The following is a 24,726-nucleotide window of genomic DNA, read 5'->3' as shown; positions in this document are numbered from 1 at the left end:
CTTAGGTGCGACCCACTACAACCAGCTAAGTACCATATACATAATTCGCTGTTTAGTTCAACAGAACATCAGTTGGGTTTAACAGCACATGTTAATTTGCTTTCAGTTGTTTGTAATTGTCTCCTTTTTCCTTATGCTTGAATTAATTATTTTCATTTTACCTCTTCCTTCTTGTTGTATACATTTTTTCTCTCTAAAAAACGGTTTCTTTTAACCTTTATCGTCAGTTTACTCTCTGAATTCCACAAAGTTAAAAGAGGCATGTTTAACAAAAACAGCGTCCATTCTGTCGTGAAAGCCGGGACCCACTAAGGTACTGGTGGAAGCATAAAATTGAAACTCGTTGCTATCAAGTTCATATATCGCTATCTAGAACAACAGAACCCTAATTGTATCCATGATGAAATTGCTCTCTCTCTCTCTCTCTCTCTCTCTCTCTCTCTCTCTCTCTCTCTCTCTCTCTCTCTCTCTCTCTCTCTCAAACAACGACGAAGTTGCATACAACCTCGAATTTCCGACTCCACGTCGTATAATTAGTCCCATTTTCCCGTAATGCGTTTAAGACCGGCAAATGTATTACTTGTCAGACGTAATGCAAATTTACGGCACCTGATACGGGGTGGCAAGATGATAACGACGAGGTGGAGATCTGATAACGTATAAATAATTGCTTTGTAACATCGCAATTTTTTATATATATATTTTTTGTATGCTGTGTATTCCTTGTTTATAATAAATCTGTAGTCGTTGAGTGGTTCAGTATGTGAAAAATATTTCTATTATGTCTTTATGATTTTTTTTTACCGGATTCAGATCCGGTTTGGGGGAAAATTTTCAGTGAGTTTGTCTTATATGATGAAAGATAATGTCTAGGAAAATAGAGTGGAACACGGAAGCGTAAAGAGAATTCCAACGATTTTTCTAATGTGGAGTCTGATGGGAAGGACAGCCCTATGCCTTTATCTTGCCCAGACCTGATTGAAACAAGAAAAATAAATAAAAAATAAGATTTGTAGCAAACCTTAGAAATCGATGATCGCCTCAGAGGGATGCAATTATAAGTCTGGGAAAACGTAAGAAAGAAGAGAATATAAAGCTTGTAAGTAAAGGATAAAACACGCCCCAGAGTTAGATTACTGGGCAAGTTAAATTAAAATCTCTCATGCCTCTGTGTACCCAAGCGGAAAAATATCTATTCACTAGATGTTAAGGCGGAGTGATACCGCCATTCCCTTGAACCTGAGATCATTTGTAATTCGCTTTCATAATCTTGAAGATATATTAGATACGACTTTGCTTGCTGGAGTGAAGGAGGACACGGAGTGCCTCCTCTTAGTTTTATTTTTATTTTAGGCTTTATTTTTTTATTTATTTTATGCATCCAGTATTCAGGGATTTCAGTTATTATGTATTTATTGATAGGTATTTTCAGCATTTGTAAATCGATGAACGCTTTTGCTTATTTAATAGGTAATAGTCGTTTGTTTATTTTACATGAACTGAATTTTGAAGTGTTAGAGGGTTTTGTTTATAACCAGTAGTGTGGCCCTTTATTTGGTTTTGTGTTAACAAACTGCTAATTTTTATCTACAAATCATCATGCTTATTATTTACTTTATTTAGTGTACTTTGTAAATTTTTTTTCTAAGAAAATTTAATATTTTCTGCCAAACCAGTTTTAGCGGTTTAATACTCTTCTGGTTCAAAAAGGAGCAAGAATGAATTAAATAGATTTGCATGGCCAACGTAGGGAAAGTTCCTTGAGTTACTGTAAATAAGTAGGAAGGAAAAGAGTTCAGTTCTCTCTTCACTTAAGCAGGAACAGGCATACACATTTCAAGAGGAAATCGTAGGTAATTTCCTTGAATGAGGAAGACAAGATCTGTGAATCAGAACAGAAATACCTTGAGAGAACGTTTAACATTTCTCCAATTTATTCGAAGCAATTGCATGAATCCGAACAGATTTCAAGAGAAAATATTCAATATTTCTGTTCTTTAAGCCCGCAGAGGAACGTGACTCCCGAGCGTATTTTCACTTTTTCGTTCCAAGGGAAAACTGGTGGTATGGTTCGTTCATACGGAGGGCGACAGTGGCAATTATCTTTGAGAGGGTAACACCCCAAAAGATATTTTCCTGTGTGAGATATGCAGAGAATCTCTCTCTCTCTCTCTCTCTCTCTCTCTCTCTCTCTCTCTCTCTCTCTCTCTCTCTCTCTGTGAAGAGAGTTTTTGGAATATATGATACTCCTTGGTATCATCATTGTTTTTTTTTCTCTCTCTCTTTCTGAAAAGAGTTTTTGGAATATATGATACCCCTTGGTATCATCATTGTTCTCTCTCTCTCTCTCTCTCTCTCTCTCTCTCTCTCTCTCTCTCTCTCTCTCTCTCTCTCTTTGAAGAGTGTATGGAATATATTTCACCTTGGTTTTCGAGACAAGGCTTCTTAATCTTAGCCACAAGAAGAGAGAGAGAGAGAGAGAGAGAGAGAGAGAGAGAGAGAGAGAGAGAGAGAGAGAACCATAATGATACCAAGAGGCCTGAACATAAGCGACGTGAAATTGCACTTAATAACAGTCTGGTATCGAAAGATATTGCAAGTTTTCCTTTGAAGGTTGAAGGTTAAGCCGGTGATTTTGATATGTGCGAAAATGGTAAAGACAAAGAGAGAACGAGAAGAGAAGAAGAAGAAGAAGGAAGTAAAAAAGTGATAACGATAAGACATTAGAGAAGAAACTCCCCGAAAGGTTTTACGCATCTGGTAGTGTTTCAGTTAATATCGCTTCGTTGTCATTGATTTTGGGTCGATTTTATGTGATATCTTCATGACATTGGTTGAAAATTTAGAGGAATATTCACGTAAATCTGAAAAGCAATTAGAAGAAAGAGACAGATGTTTAGTGACAACATTATAGTTTCGTCTCACGTACGATCATGTGCACGTGGTTATGACGCTGGATGTAAGTGTGCTTGCTTATGCTTTCAGACGTGAGCAGAGAGGGATTTTAAATTATGGTGACTTTCTCTTTATTTATGATGGTTTATCTTGAATTGTTTTATTACCTAAGTTATTAGAGTGAGAGATACTGCGTCTGTGTGTGTTTTTTTAAGTAAATTTTATGCCGTAAAGTAAATTAACTCCGAATAATAAAAAAAATTTAAAAATCTAAACAAAAGTGTTGCTTTTAAGGAATCATTAAGTTCACAGCATCCTTTATCTGATTGTCGTGCAAGATAAGGGGTGCATGTAAAGTGTAGTTTATGAATGCATTATGCTTGGTACCGTGGAGTCCGGGCCTTTAACATCTTTCTAAAAACGATGATTGCATTTTTGGGTCGTATCTTGGGCAGGGGAGGGGGAGTGTAGAGGTAGTCACTGCGTAGCCACTATATATATTCTCTGTGTGTACTGGGACAAAGTAAATTTATTTATAGGCACGGGAAATCACACTGCGCGTACTACCCATTGCTTCTTGCGTTAGAACGTTTATCTTGTGCAAGTTACAAACATTTTTCATTGAATGTAAATTCTTGAGGCAGAGTTTGCTTTGTACAAGAGTATGTATGATTTAAGGGAAAGTTAAGTTTTTTTTTTTTTTTGGGAGGGCTGCAAAAGCAGAAAACTTTGGTATTCAGTACAGTGAAACCGTATGCCCAACCTGCATAGCCTCGCGTTTCTAAGCGTGTGAAATTTTGTTTTTTTAACCTGAAAACATTTCCAAACATTATTTTCGTCGACGTACTAAACATTTTTTTTATATTAAAAGGTAAAGCTTTTCTTGATAAAGCCCTTTTCTGAACGTGATTATAGTTTTTCTTAATATGGAAAAGTATGTATTTAATTAATAAGAAAAATCTTCCTTAAATTCGAGATTTTTTTGTCCACGCATGCTATTTTTTTTTTATTATTTTCTCAACCTGTAAATCTTTAACTCTTTGCAGTAAACATTTTTTGTCATAGGTTCAACTCTTTTCTTTTTTGTTTATATTATTTTTACCTGCATGGCGCCAGATAACCCGCTTAAATTAATCAAGCAATATGATCCCCCAAAATCTTATCTGCGATCCTGCAAAACCCTTTAAATTTGCGATCCTGCAAAACCCTTTAAATTTGTCGAATGATCTACGACACGATCCTGTCGAAACGAGCACTGGTCCTGGCCACTGTTGTGATCTTTCCGAGCAGCTTGCTGAATGTAATCACAGCTCGAAACAGGACCTTTACGATGGAGAACTCGTTTTAGTATTTTTTATTTTTATTTTTTTTATTTTCCCATCGTCGGCATAAACAGATGATGATGCACTGACGAAAATAGACGATACGTAGATACAGTTTAAAAAAAGAGAGAGGGACACCATCCACTGCGTGACCAAGTGTCCATGAGAAAGAGGAAGAAGAAGAGGAAGACGAAAAAAATGTGCCCCTGAATTCATCCTCGAGGGCAAACTGCGGTTGGCTTATCACCGTCAAAGAAAACATTGCCTGAGACGAATGTAAACAAGATTAGAACAGGCTGTATGATTGAACACGTATATGATTAATAGCAAAATAGATCTAAAAAAAAATCCCACGTTTAATGATGTTTATTATTAAGCACGTCAGTCAACTAAAGAAAAGTCTTGAAAACTTTGCCATATTAACATGTGTACATAGGCTAAAATGAATGAATAAATACAGTACATGGCTGAAAAAATGGCACATACCAGTAAATCGAAGACTCATTGTCGGGTATGTCTGGCATAATTGCCCTGGGTATCTTGGAACTGGGTATTACATTCGCTAATGATTAGGTTGGCCCGCCTTGCTTTGGCTGTCGCCTTGGCATCATTTGGAATTGCCTCGTAAATCTCGGTGACATACGATGTCTAGTGTGACATTGAGCTTTGTATTCAAGGTCACTGAAGTTCATCTTAATCATTATAATTAAGTACCAGAAAACACTCTTATCCTAACATTGAAACCTTGTTGAAAAGAAATATCCATATTTTCCTTGACTGGGTTTTTTTTCCAAGTCCGCTAAATTATTTTTTCTTGACGTGACACTTTTTTTGTCTTTAAATGCAATAGCTTTTTTTCTCATTGGCCTGCAGTATCTTTTTTTTTTTTTTGTTGTTAAACTGCAAAACCAACTGCTTATTAATCTGCAATACGATCCCCCTTTTTTTGTGACATTTTAGTGCCACATACTTAACATGTAATCACCGATCGAAACAGCCTTTACGTTGGAGAACTTTTTTTATTTTTTATTTATTTATTTTTTTTTTGCCATCGCTGGCATAAACAGATAATGATGCTAGGACGAAAATAAACACCAGACTCAGTAAAAAAAAAAAAAATACACTGTCCATTGCGTGACCAGGAGTCTACGAGAAATATAATAATAATGATAGTAAGTCTGCCACAGTACGTAAATGCTGCGGTCAGGATTTTTTTCCCCTTCAAAGAAACCCTTGCCTGAGATCAATTTCGAATTGATTTTTTAACATATAAATAAACTTAGAACATACTACGTCGCATAGTAAATTTCCTACTTTTATTGATTATTCTATTGATCAATTTAAAAACGGGATTTAGACGGACTTGTCATATTCATGGGGCACGATCCAGTAAAATCTAGGACGCACCGGTGGGTATTTTGGCCTTCATCGCTTGAGTATCTTGGAACTGATGATTACATTGGCTAATATTTAGGTTGGCTCACCTTGCTGTGGCCGTCTTCTTGACAACATTTGGAATTACCTTCAAATCTCAGTATAATACTATTCTCTCTCTCTCTCTCTCTATATATATATATATATATATATATATATATATATATATATATATATATATATATATATAATTCCAACATACCCAGACACATATACCAAGTATTTCAAAACTACACTAGCGTATTTCTAAACTAACATCATAGGTCATCGACCTCGAAAAACCAACGCAAGCGCTTTTGTTTATTAAAACTGGTATGACAATATAATCTTTTTGACTTAAATATTGCCCCCTGGATTGGTACTTTGGTGGGCATTAGCGCTAATGGAATTTCTCGGGTGTATTTTTCAAGCGTGTTATCAGCTTCATACTGGTTATTGTATTTTTGTTCAAGTTTAAAAATAGTTTTTGTTTTATTATCAATGAAAATAAAAAACCGTGGTAATATCTTTTAATAACAGTCATTGTAAACTTATAATTTTGTCCACGGCGTCTTAAGGGAGTTTCGGATAAAAATTTGGGAAACTGGGAACGTTTGAGAGAGAGAGAGAGAGAGAGAGAGAGAGAGAGAGAGAGAGAGAGAGAGAGAGAGAGAGAGAGACTGTAAAGTGTATGATTTTCGTTTCTTAGGTAAAGGGTCACAAAGTTATTCTTTAAATGAGCTTTTATTTTTTTTACATTGTATGTTTTAAAAATTTATTCTGTTCATATAGTTTGCTATTTATTTATGCATGTAGGCATCAGCAGGCCCCCTCTTACACACATAAACACACATACACACACACACACACACACACATATATGCATGTTTTATTTTTCTAGTTCTGTAGTTTGTTATTCTCTCTCTCTCTCTCTCTCTCTCTCTCTCTCTCTCTCTCTCTCTCTCTCTCTCTCTCTCTCTCTCTCCCCCCGCAATAGAGACCGGATGTTGCTATGCAATTAGAGAATGGCAGTAAAACAACTCCATTTGTTCAGGAATTACGATTCTATTGTGGTTCTCAAAGGAACGACGAGGAGAGGAAGCGCACTGAATATTATTTAAGAAGAACAGAATAAAATAATTGTCTCTGGGAGTTGGGAGTTAATCGCTCTACATTTTGTTTGTCAGTGATGCCCTCATTATTTATATTCATATTGAACGAACCAAAATGTTACTTACAATGTACTTATAATATGAAGCGGTTAATAGTAAATCGCTAAGAAATCAACACTCGCACGATATTATATATATAATATATATACATATATATATACATAAGGTATGTATATACATTTACCTATATATGTGTGTGTGTGTGTGCGCCCAGTATGTACTCATTAATAAAGAAATGTCCATGAAATCAATTTGTAAATTCACTTAAAATTATATTTTACTCAAATGAAAATATGGAATAGGAGGAAAGGCTTTGGGTGTGGTAAGCGAAAAAATCGTTGTGGAAAGGAATAGCTTTTTCCCAAGACAAGACCAAGGGAATATGTTTAGACATGGACCTGGATGCCCGCGAAGCTTACAAAAGTAGTGGAGAAAGAGAATGTCTTGGCAAAGGGAAACGGTAATTTACGATTTATATAATTTACGATGAATTTAGCGGACCCGTAGAGAGAACATGGGTATCACAAAATAAAGAAAGTGGCAAGTTGTAGGATAAGTGGGGAGGCTGTAAGGATGGAATAATTCTGGAATACGACATTGGAAAGCGTTGTAGATATGAGCATGCGAGCAATCAGTATATTTTTTACGCGTGCTATTTTTTTATGGTTACAATGAAAGGATGTGTTGTCGTGCTCAGTTTATCCATGTAATTATTACTTTTGTTAGGAGTATGTACACTTATCTTTATACCACATGATGCTTGTTGTATTTTATAGTCAAGATTATACGGGAATTAATACTCAGATAAGGAGTAAATTTCTTTACCTCCCATAGCCATCTTTGACTGAAGCCACGTTTTAAATCTTGTTGGTTTTAAAAACCAACCATTCTCAAAAACCTGTCAACCTCTTATTGTCATTAGGGAAGTATATTTATCTTGGAGAGATGAAATTCAGTTAAATACGACTCCCCTATGCCGTAAGTGATGACGGTGTTTGCGTTAACGCTCATAGACTGTAAACGCTTTCGTGAATTTTATGAGGCCATTAAAATGTCTGGTTCCGGAATATATTATCGCCTCCTTTGCATTTTAATTATTTGTTGATAAAGCCTTTGTTAATATTTCTTCTTTTTTCTTATTCGTATTGTTTTTAAGTCAGTCATGCATAACCCGCCCACCTAAATAGGGATTCTTGAGAAACGTAGGTAGGAAAAAGTCTGAAATCCTGGTGGCCAACCTGAAAAACAGGCTTGCCACCCACACAGTCCGCCCGCTTATTCTTACCTTAAAATCTTTCTTTCTTCACCTGCACCACCCCCTCCCCCTCCCCCTCTTACCTTCCCCTTCCTCTTCCTCCTCTTACCTTCCCCCTCCTCCTCCCCCCATAATTATCCTAGGCCTCATCTGAAGTCTAATTAGCGCACTTAACAGATAATCTTTTAGTTTTAATTTCTTCGCCATGCGAATATTTCTCGCCTCACTTATTTTTGTGAGTTGTGTGCTGCCTTACGAGTCTGCAATTTTCTCGTGACTCCTTTATGAATGTGTTTACGGAACGCTAGGTTCTTGTCTGTTTATGACATGCGATTGTATCTGTTTTTGCGAGATGGTAGGTATAAATAAGGTCCTTTAACTCGCGTAATGTTTTTGAAAGAAACTGAATTGTTGGTATACCTGTATATGTGAATATATTTCGAGTTCGTATTTGTAGGTCTGTATGCTCGGGTATTTGATAGGTTCTTATCTTTTTCATACGCGTATGCAACAAGTTTTGTTACTTTTGAACAAGAATTAAAAGATTTTTAACTTTCATACTTTATACATTGTGCATTTTAATCTCTCTCTCTCTCTCTCTCTCTCTCTCTCTCTCTCTCTCTCTCTCTCTCTCTCTCTCTCTCTCTCTGGCAGACAGCTCCCGTCACATAACAAACGAAGCGGGGCCCCTCTCACTACACTGGCGACAAATACACGAAAATATATCCTTGTTCTTGGCTTACTTGTACATGCATGTTAAACGGAGGGGCCCATTATATCCTTCAAAACAAGTTTTCAGTTTCTTTACGAAGGTACTGTGTTTCTTCCACCACCCCCCCTCCCCACCAGCCTGTCAACCTTTTCCTCGGGAAAAAAAAAACCCAAAGGGAAGCAGAACGAGTAGTTTCGTAATGATACTGAATGTGTTGATGAGGTCATCTACTGTAGTGTGTTTACTTTCGAGTTCGGGGAATTCTTTTCTCTTTGAACTGAAGTCGTTTTATCAGCAGCTTTCTCTGTAAGTTAGGAGGACTTAATCAGATTTATGTATTATACATATGAAAACATTTTATCATAGACACAGTGCACAGTAATTTGATTTATTCTTCGGTTACTGGCGTCTTAATTGTCCACGAAAATTGTACTAGTCTAAATTAGAAGTCAGTGAGTTGTTTGTGTGTGTGTGTGTTTTTATTCACATTGAATTTAATGTCAGTCTTAATCTTGATCTGACACTGCAGTGATGAGTTTCATATCTGACTGACTTGATTTTATTTCGGGTTTAGTTGTGCTTTTTATTAAGGTGACATCATCTTTAATGTGAGTGGTCTAGATTTTATGTTCTTCAAAGCTAAAGGGACATTATTACTTTGACATTTACAAATGGCGTTGTTTTCCTATCTCTCCTCCCGCCCCAATTCCCCATCCCTTGCAAAGTGGTTGCGCTTGTTTAAAATTTATAGGGGGTTAAACCTTGATTTTGAGATTTGCCATGTGCACACTGTAATTAGTTGATACCTGCACATCAAAAAATTACTTACGGGCTGCTCTATGAGCAAGATCCCCTGCTGGCATAAAACCAGCTTAATCAAAAAACAACAACAATTAGGTGATTTTGATAGTATTTTGAAATAGCTTGAATCTTCGTGATTCTAGTTGCTGGTATAGAATACTTTCGATTACTTGCTACTTACAGGTGGCAGGTAACGTTTGCCAGTGTTAAGGGAGGACATTTGTAGCCCTTTCACGTATTGTGCTGCTCTCTTATTATTAAAGCTCCTTTGCATATTGTTGGAGAATCTTGATTGCAGAAATTCCAAGGCCATTTCATAATGTTTCTTCCCCCTGCCTTTAGGAAGTTACATAATTTATCGAATGTAGAAACGATTGATTTTATCGAATGTAGAAACGATTGCTATAGCATAATCATTAGAACTGACAGACCCCAAGTGGCCCTTCGCAGTTTTAGTTTTCTTTAAGAGATACTTTTTCTGTCCGCCCTCGGATCTTAAAGACTACCGAGGCTAGAGGGCTGCGCATTGGTATGTTGATAATCCACCCTCCAATCATCATACACCAGATTGCAGCCCTCTAGCTTCAGTAGTTTTTATTTTCTTTAAGGTTAAAGTTAGCCATGATCGTACGTCTGGCAGCGCTATAGGTACCAACAACACAGGCCACCACCGGGTCGTGGCTGAGAATTTCATACAGCATTATCCACTGTACAGAAAACTCGATTGCGCCGAAGAAACCTCGGCGCATTTTTTACTTGTTGTTATTATTGTGATTTTCAAAGTTAAGTGTGTGATACCGACCCTACTGACTTGAAGGAAGGCATTTATGGTTTCTTCGTGATCATCTAATCAGGCTGACCAGCGAGACGGGTGACATGGCAGTCTAAATGCAAGATATGACACAATCATGCAAGGCATACGAGAGAAAAAAATGAGGAGAAAATTATATGATTATAAACAGTGACCTTATAGTCGTATTTAAATAAAAGAAAAACTAAATTTTGCACTGTTGTAAATAAATTGTCATCTGAGTAACTTGCACAACTATTAACGGCTCTGAGAGAGAGAGAGAGAGAGAGAGAGAGAGAGAGAGAGAGAGAGAGAGAGAGAGAGAGAGAGAGAAATGTGGGTTCCAACCACGAAGGAAAGGCCAAGCCTGACTTTTAAAAGAAAGTTGTTGCTAAATTTGGGGAAAATAAGGAAAAGAATAGAATTCCAGAGCCTTCTAACCTCCATTGGCTTGAAAGGTGTTGGGTGGCCACCTTAGAGATTCAGGTAAAATACCTGTTGTTTAATCCGGTGTAATCTGACTCGGAGTTCACGTTAATCAATAAGTCTTGTTCGCCAAAGTTACTGAAAATGTTATTCGTATTACCTCATTTGAGCCAGTCGAATGTCGGCTTTTTGCTGCTCTAGTTATTACTATAATTACTCGGTTGTCAACAATAAATTCACCTGAAAAATGGTTGAAAACATTAAGATTAGGTATAGGAGATTTTGAAGTAAATGTTTCACAAATGTCAGATTAATTCTGTTAATTGTAGCTTTGTCTTTCTGACATGATCACGACTTTTACCTTCAAAGTCATTTAACAGTAAGTTCCCAATGTAACTTCCTTTGAATGTATTAACAGTATTAGAGGAAATTCACCGTATACTTTCGTTATCTGAATAACTTGATTATAAATGGGTACTTATAAAGACTGATTTCTTTATCACGCTTTTAATTTCCAAAATAGAGCCCGAGAAATTTGAATATATTGGCGGATTCAAACGATAATGATGTACACCGAAGCGCAGTTTCGTTGCCTGTGGTCATTTGAGAAACCACACGAAGATACGAGTATCTGTCTTTGAAGGGTTCGCCGCTTCCTGGGTTACTTGACCGGAGTTCAGAAGCATATGATGTGGCTCGACACTTTTTTTTGTCTTCTTGTCGTTCGAGTGTCAACATGTTTATGTTGTCATTCCATTGTGTATGTAGTCAGGGAAATATTATTATTATTATTATTATTATTATTATTATTATTATTATTATTATTATTATTATTATTATTATTAGTAGTAGTAATAGTAAAATTTTCTTTGAGACACGCCTGAATTATTATTATTATTATTATTATTATTATTATTAATAAAATGCTGTTCTATATAATGAGTGGAAATAATGCCAAGGCATAGGCAGGAGAAAAATGAACATATAATCAGTAACTTAAAGTAAGATAAATCAGAATAAATTATATTAAATTTTAAAGATTAATTATTGAAGTTACGCAAACCCAGATAACCTTTGCCTTTCCTTCTGTAACCTTTAGAAGCGAATCAGATGTTAAGTTTTAATTACTGGGGAAAGTTTCTTGAACGAACCGAAGGAAAACAAGTTGTATTTAGGAGTTAATCCAGTATTTATTTTGAGGTAAACATACCGCAATCATCTACTTTTTTTTTATTAAATATAATGAATTAAGGTCCTTGCCAGCCTTTAGCGATTATCGAATGATTGTTACATAAGAAAAAATTGCATTAAAAAGAGTAATGTTTGAACTTAAACTTTTCTAAGCAATATTGAAATGTCAGTGGTATGTACGACTATCCTAAAACGTTCATACAGTTTTCATAGAATCCAGATGGCAGCATCACAAGAAAAGACCTCTGATATATATATATATATATATATATATATATATATATATATATATATATATATATATATATATATATATATATATACTGTATATACATATATATATGTGTGTGTGTGTGTATACACACACTGCACGATCACGTTTCGTTTTTAAGATTCTTATTAAGATTTTCTCTCTTGGTATACCCCAAGCATGGTGCCCCCAAGTGTATCGTGTACCGCTGTCACGTGTGTATCACCGAAAGATGATGCCTTATCATTTGACTGTCCCCGAGATGAAACCTCAAGGAGGTACTCGACCATCTCTCTGTCAGAACATTATTATTTTATTATTATTTTTACTGTTATTATTATTATTATTATTATTATTTTTTTTTTTTTTTATCTATCACAGCCATTCTGTTCGACTGGATGGTTTTTATAGTGTGGGGTTCCGGGTTGCATCCTGCCTCCTTAGGAGTCCAACACTTTTCTCACTATGTGCGCTATTTCTAGTAGCACACTTTTCTGCATGAGTCCTGGAGCTACTTCGGCTTCTAGTTTTTCCAGGTTCCTTTTCAGGGATCTTGGGATCATGCCTAGTGTTCCTATGATTATGGGTACAATTTCCACTGGCATATCCCATATCCTTATTTCTATTTTCAGGTCTTGACACTTACTAGTTTTTTCTCTAGTTTTTTCTCTTTCTTTCTCATCTACTCTGGTGTCCCATGGTATTTCTTGGTTTTGTCAATCAGCGTCAAGTCTGGTCTATTGGCACATATCGCCTCATCTGTTCTGATACCATAGTCCCAGAGGATCCTTGCCTGATCGTTTTCTATCACTCCCTCAGGTTGATGTTCGTACCACTTATCACTGCAAGCTAGCTGGTGATTCTTGAACAGGCTCCAGTGGAGGGTTTTTGCTACTGAATCATGCCTCTTTTTGTACTGGTTCTGTGCAAGCGCCGGACATTCGCTTGCTATGTGGTTTATGGTCTCGTTTATCAGTCCTTCTTCCCATGCACTCCTTAGCCACTCGTCTTCACTGGTTTTCAGATATTGCCCCAGTGCTCTGCTCTCGATGTTGACGCAGTCCTCTATGCTTAGTAGACGTCTCCCTCCTTCCTTTCGTGTTATGCATTGTCTGTCTGTGTTTGCTCGTGGGTGTAGTGCTTTGTGTACTGTCTTGTGCTTCCTAGTTTTCTGGTCTATGCTGCGGAGTTCAGCCTTCCTCCTCTCTACTACTCCTGCGCTGTATCTGATTACTGGTACTTTCCATGTGTTTATGGCTTTCGTCATGATTCCGGCTTTGAGTTTAGACTATGTGTTTGGTGCTATTCCCGTCTGGTAGCTTTATCCCTTCAGTCCTTGTCACTTTGCCTTTTTGTATATTGACCAAGGCGCATTTTTCTATTCGAAACTCGATTCTGATGTTCTTAGATACAATCCTTACAGTCTAGATTAGGGTATCTATTTCCTTGATGCTCTTACCATACAGCTCGATGTCGTCCATGAACATCAGATGGTTAATTCTGTTGCCTCCTTTCGTGAGCTGGTACCCAGCATCCATCTTCTGCAGTACTTTGTTATGGGAATCTTGGGCACTACGAAGAGTAGTGGGGACAGTGAGTCGCCTTGAAAGATCCCTCTCCTGATATTAACCTCTGCTAGTCTTATCCCAGAGCTTGTAAGTACTGTATTATTATTATTATTATTATTATTATTATTGTGTAAACCTTCCCTTTTAAGCCAAAAAAGGCCATTAACTAACATGTTCGCCACTTATTATTATTATACAAAGGAAAGTTGCAGAGTAGCGTAATTTTGAATAGTATAGGACACTATTATCATGACGCCGTCATATGCTTTTCGTGTGATACTATGCTTTTGTTCTCTTTCGAGTTCTTTGCACGCAGTGTTGATGGAGAAACGAGTTTTAGTCGATAATCAGTACAAGATACGTTTTTCTTCTTCCCATTCTTCATAAGGAAGGACACTTTCCAGTGTTATTCCAGATTGATTTAATGTCGGTTAACACTGGTAATCTTGTCTAATTCTGTTTCATTAAAATGGGATTAACTTGTGACCTTTGTCCATTGTTAGAGTCTTTCATGCCATTTCTCCTAGGACAAATTATATTTTAATTTTCATATATCACATTTATCAAACGTGATAACATACAGTATCTAATTTGAGTGTGTTTTGGGAGTGAATTTAATCTGATAGTTCGATTGATCGTCATTCATAAGTTATCTGTCAGATCGATTGGTGATCTCACTTAGTCAAACGGAGCTTGACTTGTATTTCAGCTTCATTAAATATAAAGCAAGTCATTAGGGATTCATTTTGAACTTTGTAAAAAATGATATGTCATTATAAAGCGAGTCATTAGGGATTCAATTTGAACTTTGTCAAAAATGGTATGTCAAACCATTAACCTTTCTGTTAAGAGCAACTGAACTTGCATTTAACTGTATCAGAGTGAAACTTGACAAATCACTTATCTAGATGTATGTCAAGGGTATTTGAACTTGCACTGTAATTTGTACATATAAAACGTGTCAGCTCTGACAAGTAAAATAAAAACTCATTTTAACTTTTTTGGAAGATTTGCAGTTATTTAAAACCTGTCAGCTCTGGCAATTAAGATAAAAACTCACTTTTAACTTTTTGTAAAATTTATAATTTTTTTTCAAAAATACTACATTTATTTTTATGAAAGCCATTAATGTTTAGTAGTTCTCCGCATATACTTTTATTCGTAATTGTGGATATCTCGGCTGATGTCAGTTTTCATGAATTTAATTTATTAACTTTACATATAACGACTATGTCTCGACAAGTTAACGAGAGACTTAATTTTTAAATTTTAAATGAATTCTTCATAATCTGTGTATCTGAATGAATTTATTTATATTGTATCAACTCTCCTAATAATATGAATTTTATCCTTATGAGAATCATAATATGAATTGTATAGCAGTGATCAGAATAAGCTATGAAATTAGCTGTGAATTCATATAATTTCTGAACTAATTTTTTTTAAATATTTGTATATGATTTCATGTCACATTTTGAGATTTATTTTAAATTTAAAGAACCGTCTTTTAGACGTGTTATTATCACGCTGGAGTGAATTTACAGTGTCAAGTTAGAGAGATTCCTTTGGCATGCACACCCGCATTCTGGTCTGGCTCCGACATCCGAAACGGGCAGAGGAAACGGTAATGCACCTGATGCCCAGGTCAAGGTGTAACCACGAGAGAACAAAGGACGAACCCGCAAACAGCGCATTATCGTTAGTTAGCTTAGTTCGTCTCTAGACGGTGCAGTGTGTTTGGTGTGGGGTGGGGTGGGGGGAAACGTGCGGTAAGGGATTGTGTGGGGGTAGCGTAGGAGGCTTGGGGGTTAAAGAGTGAGGTTTTCCTGCTTGTTATCATGAGTTGCAAGGTGACATTATACTCTGCGGTGAACGAATTGAGTGATTACTAAACTCTGTTTTTGGTTTGTAAACAATGATTTGAGTTTTGGGGTAGACAAAATCAGAATAGAATTTGTAGATTTAATAGAATTTTGTATAAACACGCATGTGTCTGTATGAATGTATGAATATATATATATATATATATATATATATATATATATATATATATATATATATATATATATATATATATATATATATATATATATATATATATATATATATATATATATATATATATATAATATATATAGTGTTATGACTTCGTTTAAGTGCTGTAACACAACCTGCCCAATTCTTGGAATAAGTAAAAAAGAATTAAGATTATTTACAGTAACAGTGGCAAAAGCAATTTTTTTCTTACTTTCATTACTTATTAATGACCTTTTTGGCTCGGTTTTCTTGGAAACAAATATTAAACTGAAAGGTTAGGTACCATCCTCTTGCTATCCCAGAATTCGTTGCATTTCTCTGTAATAGAATAGGAGCGTGGTACATGATTAGCTAATCACTAGGTTTATTTTTGTTGGAGTTCGACCTCATCCCCTAATGTCAGATATAGGTTGACTTAACTTTCATCATAATATTGAATTTTATGAGTTTTTGGTAATTTTAATATTTGGGTAAGTGGGGATGCTCGACATTCCCAGACCATCTCTCTGTTACGTTTTGGGTACTAAATGGAGTACCATTCATTCTATTTGTGGCTAACATCAGCTCAGGGCTATGTTTAGCAATTACTGTGTGTGGGGTAGGGGTCATCTAACTAGGTTCTTAGACTATATGTTCCATATCCTATGTAATAGGATCTTCCATTTTGTTAAATTTAGTTCCCAAGCTTGAGGGTACATTCAAGTGAATTTACCCTTTTGATATTTGTTTGTATTATTTTATTCTTACCTGTTATTAATTACATGTTTTCAGTTACATCTGTTTTTGCTTATGTATTTTTCTTAAAGTTGTTTATTTTTAATTACTTACAATCACTCATTTATCCTTTTTTTTTCCAAATGAGAGCATTTTGGGTTATTGGAGCTAACAAGGCTAGTTCATGGTCTTCATGCTAAAAGAATGTAGGCACATTATGAATAATAATAGTAATATAATATATATATATATATATATATATATATATATATATATATATATATATATATATATATATATATATATATATATAATATATAAATATATATATATTATATCTTCTTCTTTTAACGTGCTTTTTCCCAGTTTTGTATGGGTAAAGCACGATGCCTTCTTTGAAGGACTTTTTGATTTGGCTTTGGGGTAGACCGTAGTCTCGATCGGCTGCCCTGCCTGACATCGCTTAGACCCCGGTAGCGTATGTTACATGTATCATACCAGACCCAACGCCCTTTCTCCCAGCAGCGAAGTTGTTCTTGCTGGGTAGGTTGAGAGTTCGAGACGTGTGAGATGTTTGTTATGTTTTTAGATGTTGTAGTGGCTTTGGTTTGTGTGTGTATTTAGTCTGTAACTCCCATTTGCTTTTTAAGCAAACCTATCCGTTGATTACATACATAATCCCGGGGTGTCTACACGGATAGCAAAGTGTCCGCCTCTCTGATCAGTCGGCTGCGGATTTGAACCCGCGCCACAGACCTCTACGAAGTCCGAAGCTGCTGCTGTAATCGACTGTGCCATTGAGGCTCTATATATATATATTATATATACAGTATATATAATAATCATCATCTATATACTTGTGCACTGGACATTATGTTATTACACTTGGGTCAGTTATCTTCTGTGATGTCTTTTGTTATGCCATTTTTCTAAATATTTAGTGCATCATTAACACTCTGGCTATCCTACTAGCACTTAATTTAGAGATTAAGTTTTATGTGCACCTTGTTCATTTGTTCTAGCTGTGAGAGAGAGTTTATAAATGAGAAAGAGTAAATATGAAAATAAATTATTACACATTCATGTAAAGTCCTAAGATAATTACTGCGTAAATTTCCCTTTATTTCTAGGGATCCCTCGTGGTAACGTTTCACATAGTGACTGTCTTTTAAAGTTTTTTTTTTTGCCTAAATTGAATTACATAAAGCTAAATCTTCACAAACTAACACTACAGTACATAAAACATTCTAGTATTGTCATGACTTCCCTTGTTAGATTAAGACTTGAGCTGTTGTCCAACATGTCATGTTTAAAGCATGACCTGAATATTCTTTTGGGTAAAATTTCAGTCAGGGAATTGTTGCTGACACTTACTTTTAAAATAATTTTAGGCAAATATTCTGACTGGAAATATCCTGAGCTTTCTTTGCCCAAGAATGATCTTTATTTAAACTACTTTTTTGTTCCCAAAGCAACATGTTACTTGTAATTTGCAATACTGTACTTGTAACCTGAGCACATGGGGAGGGGAAAGTTGAACTTTCTGAAACTTGTTCTGTTGCAATAAACCATCCTTGCATCCTGTTTTAACTGTCTGGAGAGTAATACCTGGATGTTGTTGTACTGTAATAACTGTATACTCTTAATTATTCTTTGACACTGTTTTGATTTTCCTTTTACTGCCAAGATTTGTTATTTTCTGCCCCATGTTTCACCCTGATTGTCATACATAACATGCTATTTTAAGAGCCGCGCTTATATCATGTTGCTACCATTTAATGCAATGTATAAACTCAGCAGTCTCTTCCCCCCTAAACCCCACAAAAAAACAAAACTTTCATTTAGGAACACTCCTCGTGCACATACCAAATGGGCTGAAGTTCAAGGTTAAGTAAATTCCCAGAATACTGTACACACATTCCAGTTGTCAGGAGTTTTGTCCTGGCTAGGTATGGTTGGGCAGGGTGAGGTTGGCTGGTAGTAAATATGTACTTAGACCTTAACAGGCTATTTAACTTCTAACTTTCTTTCAGGGTGGTGGTGGGCGACAAGTTGTATCAATACAAGTAGGGCAAGCTGGAGTGCAGATTGGGCAGGCCTGTTGGGAATTGTATTGCCTGGAACATGGTATTTTACCTGATGGAGAGCTCTTTCAAGACAGGTACTGGTATTGTGATTGTATACTGTGTAACAATTTATATTACTGCCTGGTAAATTAGAGAACTTTAGTTTACTCAGGTTGCTTCTTGAGCCACACTGTGACCCATTCTTACTTAACTTGGGCAGGACCATTAGTTCTATTAGGTATCACTACTAATATGACAAAGTTATTTACTGTACATTGAAAAAAAACTACAGGGCAGCATTGCAAGACGTATATGAAGAGTTGTATAGTTCCAAAATGACTGTCTTATTAACAGTTATTCATGCTTAGTTGTTGACAGATTATCTTTCTAGCATTCTGACAGATTTATCAAGGTCCAGCTGTCCTGGATTTTGATGCAGGTGATACACTGTGCCATCCAGCTTTAGGACTCACTATTTAAAATGGAAACTGAACAGTCTTAGTAAATTAGACTAATTCATTCATTCTCTCTAATATTGGAAAATGAAAACATATCTGAAATGGTAAAATCTTCCTTTGAGATGTCAAAATTGACTCAGTCGTTAAGATTGCTGAAATGTACTGAATTCAGATTGGAAAAGATTGAGCTACACTTAAATGAAATACACAAATAAAAGACCTTACTGTAGAGTCCCCAGTCCTAATTACTTAGCACTTTGCAGTGAATTATTTACAGTATTATGAATGATGGTCAGTTTGCTAGAAACTGTAAATTTCCACAAAAGCAATTTTCTTAAATGTTTGTTTGAATGTACAGTATACAGAAAAATCATATTACGTACTGTATATGTAAATAATTTGTATAAGTTTTGGGAAGGAAATTACAGTAATGCATATGTAAACTTTTTGGGGAGAAGAGGGGAGGGGGCAGTTAAGCCAGAGGACTAGTTCCCAAATACATTAACTCCATTTATAAATTTTGCAAGGTGTAAAAGGGAAAAGTGAGTTGTGCAGTACTGTACTGTGCAATTTTATGCAAAAATCTAAAAGCTGTTAAAAGTTTTAGAACAGTATAATTTTAGTGTAAAAGGATAGTTTCTCTGTTATTGTATTTTAGAGTTCCTGAACTTTAAATGAGTTTGTATAGAAAAATATTAGGTCTGAAATTAAAACTTTGATGTTATTACAGGCAACTATCAGATTAGATAGTATATTTTACAGTGAAATAAGCTAATCAAGTAAACCATTCTCTCAGTTGTTTGAATAGAAATCCATCAATGTACTTTTTCAGCATTCAGTTTTTCAGAATATGTTACATCACCTATTGTTCCTTTGATGTGTAATGCTAATAACATGAAAGAAAACTACAGTGAGTTGCATAAATTTTCAGTTATATGAATTTGGGAATGGATGTAGTACTGTGTGATTTTTCCTGTATACAGAGTACTGTATACTGTACTATAACTGTCCTGGAAGATATGAAGGAAATTTAGTCTCTAGGTGTCTCGTTAATTTTTCATTTTAGCAGTGGAATATTTTGCCAAACTGAAGTTTACATTTATTATGTAATGGTCAAACTTTGTCATTATCACTTAATTAATGCTTCAAGACAGTTTACTTATAAAGTATTTTACATCAAAAAAAAAAAAAAAAAAAAAAGATGCATGATAACTCCAGTTCTACAAGAATTTTCAAAAGTGCCATAATATACTTCATTTTTACTTACAGTGAAAACAATGGTTCATCTCTCGATCCTTTTTTCTCTGAAACTCCAGAAGGAAAGTTTGTTCCTCGGACAGTCTTTGTGGATTTAGAACCCACAGTTGTTGGTGAGTATTTTTGTGTGAAGTTGCTGATAGCAGATTCTTCCATACTACAGATAAGACAATGTCTGAACTTGTTACAGACTTCTGATGTCAAATCTTGGACCTGCTTTAGTCTATTTCAATTCTTAAATTTACTGTTTAATAAATAAAAGACACATGACAGGGAAACCATAAAATATTTCTTGAAATTTACCAGTTAACATTTCCGTACAACAATAAACCTCTAAAATTAATAAAGTAGTGATTGACATAAACTGAGACCTTCCCCTATTAAGAGAAGCTCCTTGTCAGTACCTTAGTTCCAAGCTTGGGTTTTTAGCATTAACAAGGTGTGGTGAGTGGTACCTTTTTTCTTTTCTTCCATCTTCATTCATTTGAGTTTGTAATGATTTTTTCTTTATTATTCATTTCTAAGTTTCCTACAGTGCATATCTACTGAGTTCCCGAAGAACAGACTGATATGGTGAAGTAAAGAAGAAAATTATACAGGTTGAGGAGCATCTTTATTGAAACAAGACCACAGTTTCACTATTGGGAGAGATATCCTGAGAACAAGCATGGCCCCAGTGGTAGATCAGGATGTTCCATAGACAAGAATTAGGCAAACACACAGGATCTCTTTATTCCAACCTGGTGCAAAAACAAGAACCCATGCCACAAGTACCAAGGACAGGGATAGGTGTAGAAAAAATGACAGGGAGAGGCACGACACATTACAGTATTAGTCTTTTTCCGCAGCTGCCATTAAGGTACTAAGAGACACTGTAAGTGCAACAGTGAAGGAAAAAAATGGGACCTGTTAAAGCTCTTTGAAGGGATCAGACATAAAGTATTATGTAAATAAAGGCAGTGCCACGAAGGAAAGTGAAACGATGAAGTGGTGCTAGGCTTTTCGACTTACTGTCCTTTAGTAAAGGACAGTAAGTCGAAAGGCCTAGCTCCACTCCGTCCTTTCACTTTCCTTCGTGGCATTGCCTTTATTCATTTATTCATCACGTTCCATATTTTCATGATTCAGTTATACATAAAGTATTATGTGATAAGGGTTAAGGTGAAAGTCACAGACCTACACCATCATATGCATAATAGGCCAAGGGGTAGTGGAGAAAGGGGGTCAACCTTTGACTCTGAGCTAAACCTCTCAAGTTGGCAGACACTTCTATACGAGACATTTGAACTGTGTGTTAAACAAGACTTCCTTGGTGGGGAGAGGTCTCATAATATAAATCAGTTTCACTTCTTATCAGTTGGTAATCAGCACTCTGTTAACTATACCTATCTGGCACGACATATTCTATATAATTCATGTTTTAAGAACGTCATCTCAGGGCATCAAGACAGATACCTTGGGAATAGGTAATTACACATAAGGTAATAGAGGAAGTACCAAGGAAAGAAGTAAAAAAATTTGCTTGTTTTATAATTCACCATGCATAATTAGTACAGAGGATAGAAAGCAGTCAAGGCAATAATAACAAATGCATTCTGGGCTTTCACAAAGTACTCGGCCTTCCTTGCCGAGTGCATTCATCATATGCCATCTGCTTTTACATGCAAGTAAACAAGGAAAGATTCCTCTTTCACTTTCATAAAAGATGAAAGGTATGGTGAATGTATATGGTTGGGAAGTTTGATCACTTGACAAAATCTTAACCCATTACCTGGTTGTAAATTCAGGTCTGCAAGTATTATTTTCTTGACTTCTTTCTGTCAATGTGTAAGTGTCATTCTCCTTTTCTTTTGTAACACTTTTTGTACTACTTTTCATTGTATTTCCTTTACAGCAGTGTACTCAACACTTTTGTCTGCTGTAACTAATAATTTTGCTTGTTTCTTTATTCTTTTCTATTCTGACAGTAATTGAATTTTTATAATTGAACATAAATATTGTGGTCTTTGAATATCCAGTATCTTTACTATTTCACATTTCAATTTGACAAATATCCCAATTTCAACAGATGAAATTCAGCATGGCCCTTATCGGGAACTATTCCATCCCGATGACCTAATAACCTACAAAGAAGATGCTGCCAACAATTTTGCTCGTGGTCGATACACTGTTGGGCAGGAAGTTATTAAAAATGTTATTGACAGAATCAGAAAACAAGCAGAAGCCTGTTCAGGACTACAGGTGAGGTTACAGGCTTCAAAACAATTTTATATTTTGCATACTGGTAGACAGATTAAAAACACATTGTATTCATAAGATAAGGATTTTCCAGTCTCAATAAAGTATTACACAAACAAGAAGTGTTACCTTACAATATTAAGAAAATGTTAAGACTACTATCACATACCTTTAACAGGCCCTTACATACATTTGTGAACAGGTGCATGGAACCAACTTGCTAGCTGCAGTTTCATACTACAGTATACTCGTGTAACAAGCCTCAGCCAGACAAACAGGCAGGGTACTCTTTTTATAAAATAAGACATTCATATTTATGGGCACCAGTAGTTTTAAAATTTCACCATACTACAAACCAGGATATATTAGTAGCTTTTCAATTTAATTCACGATTGCAGATCACGTAGTTCATCGTAACAAAAAATTCAGTAAATTTCTATAACTACCAAGATATTATCCTCAAAATGGTTAAGCCCAATAGCTCTAGGGGCTTGCTTCTTGGGGGTCATGGCCACAAAGTTTTGAACAAAGAAGTTAATAGAGGACCAGTTCTTTGTATGAGTAACAGCTTCCAATGGTGTATAACTCACTGTCTCACTTGGAAGAGGCTAGGGATAGGAGGCATACAGTCTTTACCAATAGGCCTTGGAGGAAGGTTCTGAGACCTCCCTACAACCCCCCAGTAACCTCCTCAAAACTAGTGCCAGGTCTGACTACTGATATTAAGGATGGCCTAACTTAGATGTCAAGAGTACATCTGATTTATCCCTGCTCAAGCCCACATCAATGTCTTCATTCAGTATTCAAGAACTGACCTATATCCTTCATTGGCTGACAAAGAATTTCTCTTTGGATCTGGGGAAGATGGAAAAATCTGCAGATTTGTTCTGTTCCCAACACCAAGCTGTGAAACTTGCTTATTTACCCTGGAAAAGTAACACTGTCAATTTTATGCAGGGGGTAGCGACAGCAGCAGCTGCTGTCTCTGAAAAACCTCTCTCTCTCTCTGACGGTATGTTGGATAATCTCCATTCCTGAAGCTGAACCTGTGCAGGTAAGTATGCTTCAGTAACTTCTGGAGAAGTCCACCATCAGAACCAGTTGGTCTGGAAACATATGTTGTGGCCACCAGGGGGCCACATGGATCACAAGTGGGTGTTGCCCAAGTTCCATAGTGTTAACAAGATATGGCAGATCAGGCTGAAGGTGAGAAACACGAGACTTCAGGGCCATTCTGTGATGGAGCATTGACACACTGACTCAAAACTTCTGCAGTAAAAAAGTACACTGGCAGAAAAAATTATTGTTAAGAGTTAGTGATGGTGAACTTTGTAATGAGATTTCCAGGCTAGGAGCCACAGATCTATCAAGTACCATCTTGGTTTTTCAGGTAGACTAGAGCATTTTTGTTGTTAGTCATCACATTGACTTTTTGTATGACCTCCAAACAATTGTGACATCCTTTGAAGGACAGAATTTGACTACTGATTTATTTTTGCTACATAAAGTCAGCCTGAAGGTCCAAAGTGTGAGCTCTCCACATCATTTGAGGCATATGTGAACAAAAGGACATAGTTTCCCACAACCAGCAAGATCCCATTTCATGTTCCTTCTCCCCACTTATTCTGTGATCCTGCAAGCCTTAGTTGGTGATGGCAAAAGGCCAATGGAAATACTAGGCCCTCTTTTAGGGCTTATTAGGAAGAACCAGCCATCTAGGCAGTGCAGAAGATGGATGCCCACCCTGTGAGCTTAGTCTGTTAAAGGGGTCAAAACTACCAGCAGCAAGGAAAGGATGCCTCTCTGAAAGGGGGGTTAAGTAAACATGCCATTGTACTTCTAGGACTCTACTTTAGTGTACTACCAGACTTCCCATTTTGCAAACAACCCCTTCCCAAGCAAAATGGATGTAATTACAACAATCATTCGCTGAAATTGGTAGATAAGGACAGGTGATCTTGGCACCTTGACTTCTGGAAATTTTTTCAACCTCTGAAGAAATGGTCCTTCTTTTCTTGAGCTGCTGAAGTTGACCCTGTTCTGTTCTGTCTTCTCGACCCCTTGAGTAAAGCAAGACATCTTTGGTATCCATTTACATCATGGAAGCTTATGCCTTTCACCATTCTACATGTTTCGAAGGTGATCAGTGAGATGGATCATT

The 24,726-nt window shown here is 36.1% G+C and overlaps 1 protein-coding gene across 3 annotated transcripts in view; it reads left to right on the top strand.

Annotated features, from left to right (window-relative positions):
• The window catches only part of LOC136853049 (tubulin alpha-1C chain-like), an 88,982-nt gene that overhangs the window by 60,664 nt on the left and 3,592 nt on the right, over positions 1 to 24,726 (top strand). For all 3 annotated transcript variants that reach the window (XM_067128269.1, XM_067128270.1, XM_067128271.1), the window contains exons 2-4: positions 18,580 to 18,707; positions 20,340 to 20,440; positions 22,396 to 22,568. In XM_067128269.1, the coding sequence (XP_066984370.1) occupies positions 18,580 to 18,707; positions 20,340 to 20,440; positions 22,396 to 22,568 (402 nt within the window). The remainder of the gene's footprint in view (positions 1 to 18,579; positions 18,708 to 20,339; positions 20,441 to 22,395; positions 22,569 to 24,726) is intronic.

The sequence above is a fragment of the Macrobrachium rosenbergii genome, chromosome 26 (genome assembly GCF_040412425.1).
Source record: "Macrobrachium rosenbergii isolate ZJJX-2024 chromosome 26, ASM4041242v1, whole genome shotgun sequence".
Classification (NCBI taxonomy): domain Eukaryota; kingdom Metazoa; phylum Arthropoda; class Malacostraca; order Decapoda; family Palaemonidae; genus Macrobrachium; species Macrobrachium rosenbergii.
This window is presented reverse-complemented; position numbering and strand designations above follow the sequence as displayed.